General features: G+C 41.6%; 1 protein-coding gene across 1 annotated transcript in view; it reads left to right on the top strand.

Moving 5' to 3' along the window:
* The first annotated feature begins 5,750 nt into the window (after positions 1 to 5,750).
* The window catches only part of LOC120018106 (serine/threonine-protein kinase NLK-like), a 135,927-nt gene continuing 125,061 nt past the window's right edge, over positions 5,751 to 16,616 (top strand). Inside the window, exon 1 of the mRNA XM_038961100.1 lies at positions 5,751 to 7,362. Coding sequence (XP_038817028.1) covers positions 6,914 to 7,362 — 449 coding nt within the window. The 5' untranslated portion in view covers positions 5,751 to 6,913. The remainder of the gene's footprint in view (positions 7,363 to 16,616) is intronic.

Below are 16,616 nucleotides of genomic sequence, written 5' to 3'. Positions count from 1 at the left end.
AGAGCTACCTAAATGTTGTCCCAGTAGGCATCTAATGGAACTATGGCATCACTGGCGTGCCATCCATCCCACTTCTGACACAAATGTAGTGAATTGGGACTCAAACTTGGGTCCCTGCTACTGTCCTCTCCACGAAGTTGCTAGATGTTCCATGTGTCGCTAATGCTAACACATGGAGCATGCCACCTAGCACAAATTTGCCATAGTTCCCGAGCTTCAATCTGACAAGTCCCTCATGCTTTCCAGGATACACTTTTGACGGCCTCAGACACTATCCCACTTCTCACCTCAGTATTGCGAAGAGTGGAGGAGAGCAAATGTGGTAAGTGGATTCTCTGGATATTACGTACCCAGGATTATGTAATAGATCTAACCTACCGGTAGGTGGGGGAAAAGACACTGAAACAACAGAATATTGTAAAGCTGCCACCATCTTTCAAAAACAGGGAGCTATAGTAAAGATTTGTATAACTAAACCAAGGTAGACCACAGACTGTCATTTCAAATAGGAACAAATTAGTCATAGCGGGCAGAACAAGCAAGGAGTTGGGCAGAGGCAAGCAGGAGCCAGCAATGTCCTATTGGCACGGTCTAGCATGCATTTGCATATTTCCATTAAGGAACGCCTCCTCTGTGAAGTGCGCGTGTGCAATAACTCAATTCGCCTTTGCACTCCTAAACAATGCAATTTTCTGAATTTTTGGAAAAGGGTAAAGTCAACAAAACTTAGTCCACTCTGTTTGTAACATATTGCAGTTTTGGGAGAATAAAACTGTATTGAGATCAAATGTTTAATCGATGGGAAAATTAGCAGAATGTCGGCCAAAATCCATCTCGTTCCATCTTCTCCCGCTCCCGGCCACTGGGCTTCCTCCTTGGAAACACCAAGCGAATGCGTTACATTTATACATTCGGTGAAATATCTGTCTCATTGTTCAATCTGTGGTTATAGGGTGACAAGAAATTGGGAGATGAACCTATAAACTACCCATAGCTCAACATGATTTATCTGGATTTAAAAATGGAGACAGTCTGAAACCAGGGAATGGACTGGCAAGCTGTTCAATGATGAAGGGGCTCTGCACAGGAAAAGGCCCTGCCTTCAGCTGTGCTTTTAGATATTCTCGGGATGACTTAGGTCAAAGTCTGGTGATTAAAGCGAGCATGTTGGTTTATATTGTGTGAGCATGTCCTTGAGTAAGTGGGAGCATATCAATCATATCATATCATATCAATGTAGGCTATCCAACTTGCACATCCCATTTTTATGATAACTACTAAAGACCAATGTTTTAGTATGCTCTCAATGTTGTTATGTTAGTTATTACTATATCCACAAATAAAATATTTTGCATAAGTCTGAGAAAATTAACTCACACTGTGTGTGTGTGTGTGTGTGTGTGTGTGTGTGTGTGTGTGTGTGTGTGTGTGTGTGTGTGTGTGTGTGTGTGTGTGTGTGTGTGTGTGTGTGTGTGTGTGTGTGTGTGTGTGTGTGTGTGTGTGTGTGTGTGCTTGTTGATGTCAATATAAAATAATGTATGTGGGTGATTTGTTAGTCAAATGAGTTTGGTGATATTATGCAAACCATTCATGCCCATAATCTGCATTTTATATGTAAATCCTTTGAAGTTTAATTTTGCAAGAAATTCTATCGTTCTTTTCCTCACAGGAGTCTGTTTTAAAACATTTTCATTCACCCGTATCTTTTAAATGCATACAAAATTACAAAATGTGAATTCTCTCTGAATTCAACACTCACACAAATTATTGTTAAGACTGTCCCTTTAAGCCTCCCGAGTGGTGCAGAGGTCTAAGGCACTGCATCGCAGTGCTTGAGGCGTCACTACAGACCCAGGTTCAACCCCAGGCTGTGTCACAGCCAGCCATAACCGGGAGACCCATGAGGCAGCGCACAATTGTCCGGGTTAGAGGAGGGTTTGACCGGTCGCCAGCTGGATGGTGTTTCCTCCGACACATTGGTGCGGCTGCCTTCCGTGTTAAGCGAGCAGTGTGTCAAGAAGCAGTGTGGCTTGGCAGGGTCGTGTTTCGGAGGACGCATGGCTCTTGACCTTCGCCTCTCCCGAGTCCGTAGGGGAGTTGCAGCGATATGACAAGACTGTAACTACCAATTGGTGAGAAAAAGGGATGGAAGTAAACTTTTTTTTAAAGACTGTCCCTTAGCTGATGATACTGTTCATATTGTAAATACGAATCTTTACTTTATGCACATTGCACAAATTATGGATGTTTTTTTTCATATTTATCTACGAAGCTCAAACTATCTACCGTGATCTACCGTGGCCTCACAATTTTTGCATCTCAAAAGAATAGCATGCCATCCCACTATAAAACATTCAGTGGCCAATGCTTGTGCTCATGCTACTACTCCACCCATCGGGAGACAGTGCTCTGAAATACATTAGTGATTAATGGATCAATGTCCCAAACTCCCAGAACTCGCGGCCAATATACTCTTCTCTTCTGAGAACCTTTAAATTATGAAGTTTAGAGCAGTATAGATATGGACTGGAGACAGACGTCAGCAAAGCTTGTCCACATACAGATATGGAGTCACACCTCAGCAAACCTTGTCCACATACAGATATGGAGTCACACCTCAGCAAAGCTAGTCCACATACAGATATGGAGTCACACTTCAGCAAAGCTAGTCCACATACAGATATGGAGTCACACTTCAGCAAAGCTAGTCCACATACAGATATGGAGTCACACTTCAGCAAAGCTTGTCCACATACAGATATGGAGTCACACTTCAGCAAAGCTAGTCCACATACAGATATGGAGTCACTCTTCAGCAAAGCTAGTCCACATACAGATATGGAGTCACACCTCAGCAAAGCTCATCCACGTACAGATATGGAGTCACACTTCAGCAAAGCTCATCCACGTACAGATACTGTATGGAGTCACACCTCAGCAAATCTTTTCCACATACAGCCAGCCTGCTCTTAATGATCATCCACCATTTCCCCACTTCCCATAAAAATTTACTTTCAGTGTGGCATCGTGACTGACTCGGCTGATAAATGAAATGGGCGACGGGAGCTACTGATTTTCCAGTGTGATAGAAATTGTCATAATTTGGCCGGGATTTACATCTCATTTCCTCTCCTGTGAAGTCTCTTAAGAAAGTGAGTTCCTAAAAACAGACTCGGACGGAAATGACCTGCTGCTTTAAATAGACCTGTCTTCCACAGAGAGAGACAGAGAGAAGACAGGGGAACAGTGAAACTCTCCCATTGTAGCTACCTCATTAACTCTGAAGGTAATGTTGGCACTAGTCTTCATGGCAATGCACATCTTTTACTTTGTAGTATATAGGATTTTATAATGTTATATCTTGTTTATTGATATACACGTGTGGGATCGGCAGGTAGCCTAGCGGTTAATAAGAGCTTTGGCCCAGGAACCGAAAGGTTGCTGGTTCGAACCCCCGGGCCGACTCGGTGAAAAATTTTAATGGATCTTAATTTTACCAGTTTCATTGCAGGAGTAAAACAAAGTATTAAAAGAAGGTGATAATTTCTAATGGGAAATTAATTTTGATAAGCTACAAAAAGCTATAGTTTAGGTGTAAGCTACGGATGCATTTCGGATACACTTGTATGTCGTAGTAGAGGCCAATATCTATCTATCTGTGATTAAGCTATATAAAACGACGTTTCAGATACATTTTTGTACATTTGAATGTTGCAGTAGTAGGACCTACAGTAGTAGGACATTTATTCTGTCTGGTGCTTTAGCATTTGAGCAAGTGAGAGAATTTATGTAAGTCACAAGGCAAATTTCTTCAGCAACAACAGAGTGATCAAATTAAGATACAGCATCTGTACAGTGCCTTTTTAGAAAGTAGAGTACATCACCACTTTTCACAATTGTAACATTTTGGCAGAGCTATGTGTGGTAAGTCTAAATGAGAGCAGCATTACCTCATGCCCCAAGACAACACTAATATAACTGAAGGTTTATTTTTCTTTACATTTATTGGACTGGTCAACAATGAGGTGTATTTGTGTCTCCTTTCGCCATCTTCCCAAATATTTCATTTTTATCATGATGTGCGTGCTGCTGACCATCTGTTTTCTGCTCCAATTACAAACTATGGTTGCCTCCACTCTGCCAGGCACATTCCCCCCAGCATTCCTGTGCTGTGACCCCCTCCCCTCCTCTCCTGTGCCTCCAGCAGCACTGTCTGTCCATGTTGCAAACTAATTGGGTGATTGCTCCCCATTAGAGTCGCCATAGCTGGGTCACTCTGCTCTGCTGTAGAGGACAGAGGACATCCCCACAGTAAAAATATAGCTGGAGCCAGATTTTCAATGATTATGTAATACTTTTCTAATTCAATTGAGTTCTGTCCAGACTTTTGTGAGGTGAGGTTTAGAAGAAGAATGTATATTTGAATTGGGCCCAGCCAGACATAGAGGCCCTGTATTGAGGTGGGAGATACTTAACTCCTGGCCTTCATTTAGCAATAGGCCTAATGACACTTTAGCCACGTAAACAAACCTAAATCTTCAGTTGCTAACTTTCCGGGTTGCTACTTTCTCAGTTTTAGATTATTTTCCCGGTGTCCATAAAATGAGGTTAATTAATAATCTGAGTGGACCATCCTTGTGGGGTCTTTTTCTGTCAGAGGGATTATCCAGTCTTGAGAGGGAGCCTATAGTAAGCCTACTCCCCAGACACAGAGAGAGACTATAGTAAGCCTACTCCCCTGACACAGAGAGAGAAAGAGACTATAGTAAACCGACACAGAGAGAGACTATCGTAAACCTACTCCCCAGACACAGAGTGAGAGACTATAGTAGCCTACTCCCCAGACACTAATTAGTGGCAATATTTAATGAGATATGTTTGACATATTTACTTGGACTGCAGGTGTCTATGGCTGCTCACCTGCACCTGACAGACCATGATGTTCAGAATCTCTCAAAGCAATGTACCTGGATCTTTCTGCAGGGATGTGATAGTTACACCACCTCAGAGAGGGGCAACAAAAATTACATTTTATTTGTTGTTATGCTATTGTCTTTTAGGAATGATTATGGTAGAACTAACACTGCATTAAGGTACCATTTGTGATGGGCGTGTAAAGGGGTTTTCAACCTATAAGATGTTTATAGAAAGTTAATTATTTGCCTAGTTAGTTTATAAATCATTAATAGCCTAAACAGACAGTCGATAACGCATTGGCTAAAGTTGTGTGACCGTGATTTTGATGGGTAACACTGTTACCAAGTGTCTATAATCACAACATGTAGGCTATACAATAAATTAATATTTTTCGGCATGTGTATAGATAGCATATAGGCTAGGCTACTGAATGCAATTTTCATAACCCTTGCGATATATGAAGAGACGTAAGCAGTTATTGGTTACATCCAATGTCTATCACTGTGCGTAAAAGAGAACGTTCTTGTTGAGCGGATAATGATTGGGTCGCGCTCCTGGTGTAATTTCTATGAGCAACTGGAGCTCCTGTTCTCCATTCGGGTTCAACTGTTCTATTCATATTTCACTGCGACCTACAAGTCTAGGTCTCCACAATGGCGGTGGTTTCAAGTGTCCACAGGCCTTGACTTTTGTGGTAAATCCTCGGTTGCTATCTGGATGCAACTGATTGGCTAAAAAACATAAAAAACGTCAAACTTGTCCTTTGATTGGAGACACAGCCTTCCATCACTGACTGGTTGGGTACTCTGGCTGTGCTTGTTTCCTAGGTCCTGACAGCACCATCCGGCTGGAGGGAGTCGATACTGGCTGATTGTTTTCTAGATACAAGGGACTTTTGGATATTTTTTGTTTTTATTCATATTTTCCTTTAGTGGATGTATGTGTGTGCTGCGTAAGGAGATAGTGTGCGGAACAAACTGAACACACGGGATCCAATGGGGAAAATAAGTTGACTGTGCTGTCGGAAGAATTTGTTTTCCTCGTTTCCAGAAATAAATATAGCACATTTTATCAACATTATTTGGATTTCTGGAGTCTGGGGTTGCGGGAATTGTGACATCTGAGGGAGGACAGCGGTCCGTAGCCCATTTCTACAAGACGTCGTAAACGGCAACATTGTATCACATCTCGGTAGCGTTCTCGCTTTGCTTGGGTCTATTTGTTCTTTCAGCCGAGTCTACTGCTACATAATATTGTAATTGTTGTTATATGCGGAACATTTGAAGTCTCCCATACTGTTCTTGCAACGCCTACTACAAGTGGCTATCAAGCAAACAACGGTAGCTTGACCTAAAGCCGAATAACTTCTGCAAACTGCATGCAGCACAGGCGGTGGGAACAACGGCGGTGCTGGACCAGACAATATGGCAAACTTGAGTAATGAAAGATGAATGCTGTGCTATTTCCCATGTGATACATATCGGTTTCCCTTTTAATATCAAGAAGGGGAAATTGACCGAGTTTCGTCAGTGGAGAGGAGAACGCCACTTCCAACATGAGGGAGACCTAGGGCCGCGGATAATTTATTTATTGTGGGGGGTGCGGGTTCTTTTCTGTCGCATTTTTTATTTAAAAATTTTAACAAAATATACTTCATTTACATTTTAATTATTGCAATAGTTTAGTGGCCTATCTGCTATCGGTGCATGCGGAAGAAAATGTAATTACGAGAACTAGGTCAGATCCGTGTAATGATAAAGCTTTTAGGGAGAGTGAGGTTGATCTCAGAATTATAGCTGACATGTTTATTTAATTCAAACCTTTTCAAGTTGGTTTTGTTGATTTTATGCATCGGGTCACAACCAATGACCAGTTAAACACCATCTGCCCAATCCTATAGCCTACCTTCACCTGGGATATTATTTTCGCGTAAAATAAAAGGCGCATTTTCACCTATATCCCTCCTTTTCCTTTCTTTTTTATTGTTATTGAGTGAATGGCTTTGTGCGGAACAACGGCTGCCAATGCCGCAAAAATGATGGCTGCATACAACGGTGGCGCCTCGGCAGTTGCTGCCCATCACCCGCACCATCACCACCAACTACCGCATCTCCCACCTCCCCATCTCCACCACCATCACCACCCGGGCCAGCATCACTTGCAACACCCCGGCTCTGCCGCCGCTGTCCACCCTGTACAACAACACGCTTCTACAGCTGCAGCGGCAGCCGCGGTAATGCTGAACCCGAGCCAGCAACAACCATACTTTCCCTCGCCAGCTCCTGGACAAGCCCCCGGCCCGGCAGCGGCAGCGGCACCTGCCCAAGTTCAAGCTGCGGCTGTCAAAGCTCACCACCACCATCATCAACACTCACACCACTTACAGCCGCAGTTGGACATAGAGCCCGACAGACCCATCGGCTATGGAGCTTTTGGGGTGGTCTGGTAAGTGTTACAAATATGTTTACCTAACTACTGGATGAGGCAAAGAATGTGTGATGCCATGCGCTCTCTCTAAGGAGGCCGTGTGCACGTGACCTGACCTTGTGTTGTAGTAGGCTGCAAAGTTATGTATGAATCAATATGTAGGCCTATGTTGTGATTATGTCAGTAACAGTTAGTTATTCAACATTTTGGTTCCCATTAGATGGAATCACAGGCCAAAAATCTTCATAAGTGAGACTGAACTCACCTCCCCTATATCCCCCAATCCTCAAAATGTAGGCATGTTTATGTACTGTTTAGTAGCTTATGAAGCATATCCAATTTCTAAGGTTGAGGTGTAAAAAAATGTGAGTGTGAAGGTGGGGCGGTAAATGGCTTTTGATCCATAGCTCTGCTCCAGGGACCTGTCCTGGGGGTAACATCCACATATTTAACCATAAGATGTTTTTAAGACTTGGGATCAGGCTTTCATCTGTTTCTGGGCTCTCTTCAAGGGGCCAAGGCTCCCAACCTGGCCATGTTCAAGTGCCTTAGTTTTAGAAATACATTAGTTGGCCTATAGAACCACATTGCGTTCTTCACTTCTTCAAAGTACAGAGCACATGTGGATTCTGATGAGCCTTGATGTTGCTACCAGTGCAGTAACATCGAAAATCCTACTACAGTATTACTGTAGCACTGTTATCACTCAGCAAGTGTCATGTTTGTCAGTGATCAGTCATCTCATGGACCACCTCAGTCAAACTCTACCTGCCATTTTATTTTCTCCACTCTAAAAACAACCCATTAATATACCTAAGCTACTCCTACTGTACATCTCAAGGGGCCATATAGGGCGATTCCACGCCAGCGGGAGCTGAATTATTTTTTAGTATCTGAGTGTTCGGGCAATTCTTACCTAGAAACTTTATTGGGAGGAAGTATGTTTGAAATGCTTTTTACATTTGTATCATGATGAAAGTGGGCATTTTAGGCCCTTTTTAGACCTATACATGCCTCCTGTAAGACCGTATGATTCGTGAACCATACATGATACAGACAACATATTAGTGTCATTATACTCCTTATAGTGTGCTTTAACATATGGAGTAATGTCTAGATTCTGAAATACACACTTTCACAGTAATTTATTCAACATTAAAAATAGGAATATGAATATCTCAAAACAACCCTTTTAGGTTTTGTTAATTTTAAGCCATATTGTTCGTAACAATATACTCTACAAGTACATCACATTTCCAGAGAGGGCTTTGCTAATTCTGAAGTTCTGATCATTGAGCACCACCAACACAGTTAATGGTAAATGGATTCAAAGGGAACTCCCTCTGCTGGTGATTTGCTGAATGTTCAATCCTAAAGGAGGGCTGTGATTGGTTAATGACCTATAATGTCAATTTCTATCTATAAAATCATTAAAAGTATCAGAGCCCACTCTGGAAATATTATGTGTTTTGAAGAGTATTTTGTTCCAAACTCAAAAAGGGTAGATTTGAGATACTCATATTAATTGTTTTAATGTTGAATAAATTACTGTGAAAATGTGTATTTCAGAATCTAGACATACTCCATTATGTTAGCGCACACTATAAGGATTATAAAGATACCAAGATGTTGTCTGTATCATGTATGGTACACAGATCATAAGGTCTTACAGGAGGCATGTACACTGAGTGTACAAAACACCTTCCTAATATTGAGTTTGCCCTCAAAACAGCCTCAATTCATCAGGACAAGTACTCTACATGGTGTTGAAAGCATTCCACAGGGATGCTGTGTCACGATCGTTGGAATGAATGGACCAAGTGCGTAGAGTTCCACATGTTTATTTAAATGAAACTCAGAAAAAACAATAAAGAGTAACGAAACGTGAAGCAAATGCAGTGCTCACAGGCACTACACAAAAACAAGATCCCAACAAAAACCCAGTGGGAAAAGGCTGCCTAAATATGATCCCCAATCAGAGACAACGATAAACAGCTGCCTCTGATTGGGAACCATACCATGCCAACATAGAAAACAAAAACACCTAGATAGGATCACCCCCCCCAGTCACACCCCGACCTAACCAAAATAGAGAATAGAAAAGGCTCTCTTTTGGTCAGGGCGTGACATGCTGGCCCATGTTGACTCCAATGCTTCGCACAGTTGTGTCAAGTTGGCTGGATGTCCTTTGGCTGGTGGACCATTTTTGATACACACAGGAAACTGTAGAGTGTGGAAAAACCCTGCAGTGTTCTAGTTCTTGAAACACTCAAACTGGTGCTCCTGGCTGCTACTACCATACTCCGTTCAAAGGCACTTAAATCTTCTGTCTTGGCCATTCACCCTTTCAATGGCACACATACGCAATCCATGTCTCAATGATTAAAAATCCTTTAACCTGTCTCCTCCCCTTCATCTACACTGATTGAAGTGGATTTAACAAGTGACATCAGTAAGGGATCATAGCTTTTAACTAGATTCACCTGGTCAGTCTATGTCATGGAAAGAACAGGTGTTCATAATGTTTTGTACACTCAGTGAATAGGTCTAAAAAGGGCCTAAAATGGCCACTTTCATCAGGATTTTCTCAAAAATTATTTGTGATACAAATGTAAAAAGCATTTCAAACATGCTTCCTCCCAATTAAGTTTCTATGTGAGAATTGCCAGAACAATCTGAGACCAAAAATATTTTCCGCTGCCATGGAATCACCCTATAGGTACAGTTGAAGTCGGAAGTTTACATACACCTTAGCCAAATACATTTAAACTCAGTTTTTCACAATTCCTGACATTTAATCCTTGTAAAAATGACCTGTCTTAGGTCAGTTAGGATCACCACTTTATTTTAAGAATGTGAAATGTCAGAGTAATAGTAGAGAGAGTGATTTATTTCAGCTTTTATTTCTTTCATCACATTCCAGTGGGTCAGATGTTTACATACACTCAATTAGTATTTGTTAGCATTGCCTTTAAATTGTTTAACTTGGGTCAAACGTTTCGGGTAGCCTTCCACAAGCTTCCCACAATAAGTTGGGTTAATTTTGGCCCATTCCTCCTGACAGAGCTGGTGTAACTGAGTCAGGTTTGTAGGCCTCCTTTCTCGCACACGCTTTTTCAGTTCTGCCCACAAATTTTCTATGGGATTGAGGTCAGGGCTTTGTGATGGCAACTCCGATACCTTGACTTTGTTGTCCTTAAGCCATTTTGCCACAACTTTGGAAGTATGCTTGGGGTCATTGTCTATTAAGAAGACCCATTTGCGACCAAGCTTTAACTTCCTGACTGATGTCTTGAGATGTTGCTTCAATATATACACATCATTTTTCTTCCTCGTGATGACATCTATTTTGTGAAGTGCACCAGTCCCTCCTGCAGCAAAGTACTTCCACAACATGATACTGCCGCCCCCGTGCTTCACGGTTGGGATGGTGTTCTTCGGCTTGCATGTCTCCCCTTTTCTCCTCCAAACATAATGAGGGTCATTATGGCCAAACAGTTCTATTTTTGTTTCATCAGACCAGAGGACATTTCTCCAAAAAGTACAATCTTCGTCCCTATGTGCAGTTGCAATTGCTTTTTTTATGGCAGTTTTGGAGCAGTGGCTTCTTCCTTGCTGAGCGGCCTTTCAGGTTATGTCGATATAGGACTCGTTTTACTGTGGATATAGATACTTTTGTACCTGTTTCCCCCAGCATCTTCACAAGGTCCTTTGCTGTTGTTCTGGGATTGATTTGCACTTTTCACACAAGTACATTCATTTCTAGGAGACAGAACGTGTCTCCTGCCTGAGCGGTATGACGGCTGCGTTGTCCCATGGTGTTTATACTTGCGTACTATTGTTTGTACAGATGAACGTGGTACCTTCAGGCGTTTGGAAATTGCTCCCAAGGATGAACCAGACTTGTGGAGGTCTACAATTTATTTTCTGAGGTCCTGGCTGATTGCTTGACATCATAGGAAAATCAAAAGAAAAGAGGCACAGAGTTTGAAGGTAGGCCTTGAAATACATCCACAGGTACACCTCCAATTGACTCAAATGATGTCAGTTAGTCTATCAGAAGCTTCTAAAGCCATGACATAATTTTCTGGAATTTTACAAGTTGTTTAAAGTCACTGTCAACTTAGTGTATGTAAACTTCTGACCCACTGGAATTGTGATACAGTGAATTATAAGTTAAATAATTTGTTTGTAAACAATTGTTGGAAAAATTACTTGTGTTATGCGCAAAGTAGATGTCCTAACCGACTTGCCAAAACTATAGTTTGTTAACAAGAAATTTGTGGAGTGGTTGAAAAACAAGTTTTCATGACTCCAACCTAAGTGTATGTAAACTTCCGACTTCAACTGTATTTAAGTAATATGTTGTTGGCCCCACCTAGTCTTCCAGTGGCATTAGAGAACCTTCCACCCTATTGCTTACTCCCATCAGTTTCCATCAGATCTGAAAACAATTAAGGGATAAAGGGTTATTTTGGGGCTGGGCATATACAGTATCTCTAGCTGGGCTTATGTTTGGAGTTGGAGGGTGATGAATTCTGCTTGTTGTAGTCTTTCCTGCGCACACCATTGGTCAGGGTCACCGTCTTCCCCCTCCTCTTTTCCTGCTCCCCCTGTTCCGTGCATCCCCAGCAACACCAGACCCACCGCGCTATGACCGCCTCTGTAATCTTAGCCTGACCTTTCCTCAAAATCACTTTCTGTTGCTCATTGTCTGATTTTAATCTGCACCACTGCTGCCCGCCTGGATATTTATAGTGCTGTACTCGCTAAAGGCACAGAGGTTTTCAGGAGCTTGCCCCTCCCTCCCAGAGACCCATCCAGCTGAGCACTCTAGGCATCTCATTTTAATAACAAAGTTGCACTCAGACTCAGTCCAATGTGTTTTTAATATCTTTCAGTACTAAATATTAATCTTGAAAATACAGCTTCATAATGAGGAGGGTGTTTACAAAGCTTGGTGGAGGTTTAGTCTGACCAGGCAAACGTCAGCAATGTAAGGATTTTCTGTTGGTGAAATTCCAATTATTAATGAATCATTGGACTATGACAGTTTTCCGACCAGGTGTTCAAGGAATGGTAGTGTTTATTTATGGTTTATTTGTTCTAAAAATCTATATAAACTGATTATATAGGCTGCATGTGAGCAGAACAACACCAGTGCTGGCCTGGCAAGCACATGATCAGGGATATCCCGAAGCAGTAGTGGCTCCCTTCAACACCATCTAAGTTAGAAGTCTGACTCATGTTGTTGAGTAGTTAAAGCAATAAGTAACTGCATAGCTATCCGTTCCAAACCAGAGCCAAAATACGGGGCAGGAAAACTGCAGTGGGGGGCTATTAGTTATCAGTGGACCGTCTCTCTTGGAGTGCACTCCAGTGCAGTAAATGCATCGAAGTGCTCAGTGATGCGTGCAGTGATGCATGCAGCCTTGAAATGTGGAGTAAATTGGCTTTGCCCTGGCATAGAGAGCTTGTGTCATGTGCTCAACTGGGTACAGCCCAGATGGAATTCGGCTTCTCAGGTTAAATTTGAATTCCTTTGGCTATCTGTACGCTTAAGCCAAGGGCTCTAAAACTAGCAGCACATGGCAGTGTAGCTAATCTCATCCTATGGGCAAAGAGGATATTTTGTCTTGCATTGAGTGTTTATCCATTGATTCTCTTAGTTAGATTATTCATGTGATGACTCATGCATGTTGCGACCGGACTTTTGACCGAAGAATCTTAGTTCCATAATGGTTGGGAATGATTACTTGTGGTGGGCGAGGGAGAGGTTGTTATTGTAAAGTGGGGGTTCACAAAGATAATCAGTCAAATCTTTATTTAGAAATGAATGACTCTAGGAAAGGGCAAACATTTTATTTAAAAAAATAAATGAATTCATCCCTTCGAAATAAAAATCCCAGTAGTTATCAACCACCTTTCTTTCACCCATCCTGTGTTTTCAGATCAGTGTACAAAAGGAGATTAGGATAGGAGTCTATAAAAACAACACCTGTTGAGAAGCTGGCTCCACTCTGATTACATCTGTCTGTCTGTCAGCTCCAGGAGTGTACTGGACCCAGCTGATCTCTCTCTCCACTTCTCAACCAAACTTTACTCTAAAGTCCAACAGGTATTTGTTGTTATCAAAGCGGTTACAAAACCAAACAATTTGCTTCTGTAACTAACACAGTTGCAAGAAGCATTAGACATTGGTAAACTGTAACATTTTGAATAAAATTATGTTTTTGTGACTGTAAACGAAGGACAGTAGAGCTTGTAGAACATGTCTGTCTTCATATTTTGTGCAGGAGGTGCTGCTTATGTTAGGAATGTACTGGGTCGTTTTATTGCTGGGCTCTAAAACTAGCAGCACATGGCAGTGTAGCTAATCTCTTCCTATGGCCAAAAAGGATATTTTGTCTTGCATTGAGTGTTTATCCATTGATACTCTTAGTTAGATTATTCATGTAGATTATTCGCAGCATGTACTCCAGCAGGTATATTTCACTGGTCACCCCCAAAGCCAATTCCTCCTTCGGCCGCCTTTCCTTACAGTTCTCTGCTGCCAATGGCTGCAACGAACTGCAAAAATCACTGAAGCTGGAGACTCATATCTCCCTCACTAGCTTTAAGCACCAGCTGTCAGAGCAGCTCACAGATCACTGCACCTGTACATAGCCCATCTGTAAATAGCCCATCCAACTATCTAATCACCATATTGTTATTTATTTGATTTATTTTGCTCCTTTGCAGCCCAGTATTGCTACTTGCACACTCATCTTCTGCACATCTATCACCCCAGTGTTTAATTTATCATACTGTTATAATTTCGCCACTATGGCCTATTTATTGCCTCACCCCCCTTATCCTACCTCATTTGCACACACTGTATATATCAAATCAAATTGATTTATATAGCCCTTCTTAGATCAGCTGATATCTCAAAGTGCTGTACAGAAACCCAGCCTAAAACCCCAAACAGCAAGCAATGCAGGTGTAGAAGCACGGTGGCTAGGAAAAACTCCCTAGAAAGGCCAAAACCTAGGAAGAAACCTAGAGAGGAACCAGGCTATGAGGGGTGGCCAGTCCTCTTCTGGCTGTGCCGGGTGGAGATTATAACAGAACATGGCCAAGATGTTCAAATGTTCATAAATGACCAGCATGGTCAAATAATAATAATCACAGTAGTTGTCGAGGGTGCAACAGGTCAGCACCTCAGGAGTAAATGTCAGTTGGCTTTTCATAGCCGATCATTGAGAGTGTCTCTACCGCTCCTGCTGTCTCTAGAGAGTTGAAAACAGCAGGTCTGGGACAGGTAGCACGTCCGGTGAACAGGTCAGTGTTCCATAGCCGCAGTCAGAACAGTTGAAACTGGAGCATATATATAGACTTTCTCTATTGTATTATTGACTTGATGTTTGTTTATTCCATGTGTAACTCTGTTGTTGTTTGTGTCGCACTGCTTTGCTTTATCTTGGCCAGGTCGCAGTTGTAAATGAGAACTTGTTCTCAACTAGCCTACCTGGTTACCTGGTTCTTTGGGATAGGGGGCGGTATTTTGATGTCCGGATGAAAAGCGTGTCCAAAGTAAACTGCCTGCTACTCAGGCCCAGAAGCTAATATATGCATATTATTAGTAGATTTGGATGGAAAACACTCTGAAGTTTCTAAAACTGTTTGAATCATGTCTGTGAGTATAACAGAACTTATTTGGCAGGCGAAACCCCGAGGACAAACCATTCAGATGTTTTTTTTGTTGAGGTCACTCTTTTCAATGGGTTTTCATTGGGAATCCAGATTTCCCAAGCAACTTTCTTGCAGTTCCTATCGCTTCCACTGGATGTCAACAGTCTTTAGAAATTGGTTGAGGTTTTTCCTTTGAGAAATGAAGAAGTAGCACTGTTCAGAACGAGAGTAGAGGGAAGTGTACTCTTTGATAGAGGCGCGTGACCTGAAAAGCACTCTCCACTTTGTTTTCCTCCGTGATTGAACACAGTATGTCCCGTCTTAAATTTTATTTATTATTTACGTAAAAAAATACCTAAAGTTGTATTTGGAAAGTACTTTGAAATGTTTGGACAAAGCTTACAGGTAACTTATGAGACATTTTGTAGTCATGTTGCGCGAGTTGGAACCGGTGTTTTTCTGGACCAAATAAATTGACATTTTGGATATATATCGACGGAATTAATCGAACAAAAGGACCATTTGTGATGTTTATGGGACATATTGGAGTGCCAACAGAAGAAGCTCGTCAAAGGTAAGGCATGAATTATATCTTTATTTCTGCGTTTTGTGTCGCGCCTGGAGGGTTGAAATATGATTGTCTGTGTTTGTTTGCTGGGGTGCTATCCTCAGATAATAGCATTGTTTGCTTTCGCCGTAAAGCCTTTTTGAAATCTGACACGTTGGCTGGAGTGTACAAGTGTACAAGTGTAGTGTAGCTTTAATTTGGTGTATTGCATGTGTGATTTCATGAAAGTTTAATTTTTATAGTAATTTATTTGAATTTGGCGCTCTCCATTTTCACTGGATTTTGGCCAGGTGGGACGCTAATGTCCCACCTATCCCAGAGAGGTTAAATAAAGGTGAAAAAAAAAAAAATAGCTTATTAATGCAAGTGCGCACCAGCAAGAGGCCGTTGTTTGGTTAGCGATGTTTCTATAGGGCTCAAGTTATTGCAGAGTTTGCAAAGCAAATGTCCACTGGATTGATGCAAATAATCATAATATCATTCACTTCTTTGTAGTTAACATTTAATTGAGAAGGGTTTTGGGAAGCCTTTCATACCAAAAGTAGGTTATCATTAGCGTAATCGCTAACGGCTACACATAGGCGCGCACACACACACACACACACACACACACACACACACACACACACACACACACACACACACACACACACACACACACACACATTTCAGAAATTTGCAGTAAAATACAAATCACTGATGCATGTTGTTCATGTCTTATGATTAACTTAGACAAATTAATGCATTTTCTAATAAGTTCAATACATTTAGTTGATTTCCTGCTCAATACCTTTTTGATATTGTTGAATTTTGTTTTAATGTCTGGATTCCGTGAATCAGTCCGCGTTCTCCGCAAGGCAGATTTTATAGGGTACTATGTTTCCAAATGCATTTGTGACACAAATCCCATCCAAGTTATGGGACCAATATTAGCATTTTTCACTCATCATGTTCAAATCATGGGATTTGTGCCACAAAAGCTAAAACGTTAGCATTTGGAACAGTGCCAGGGAAATACAACCAAAGCATG

The sequence above is a fragment of the Salvelinus namaycush genome, chromosome 23, assembly GCF_016432855.1.
Source record: "Salvelinus namaycush isolate Seneca chromosome 23, SaNama_1.0, whole genome shotgun sequence".
NCBI lineage: Eukaryota > Metazoa > Chordata > Actinopteri > Salmoniformes > Salmonidae > Salvelinus > Salvelinus namaycush.
This window is presented reverse-complemented; position numbering and strand designations above follow the sequence as displayed.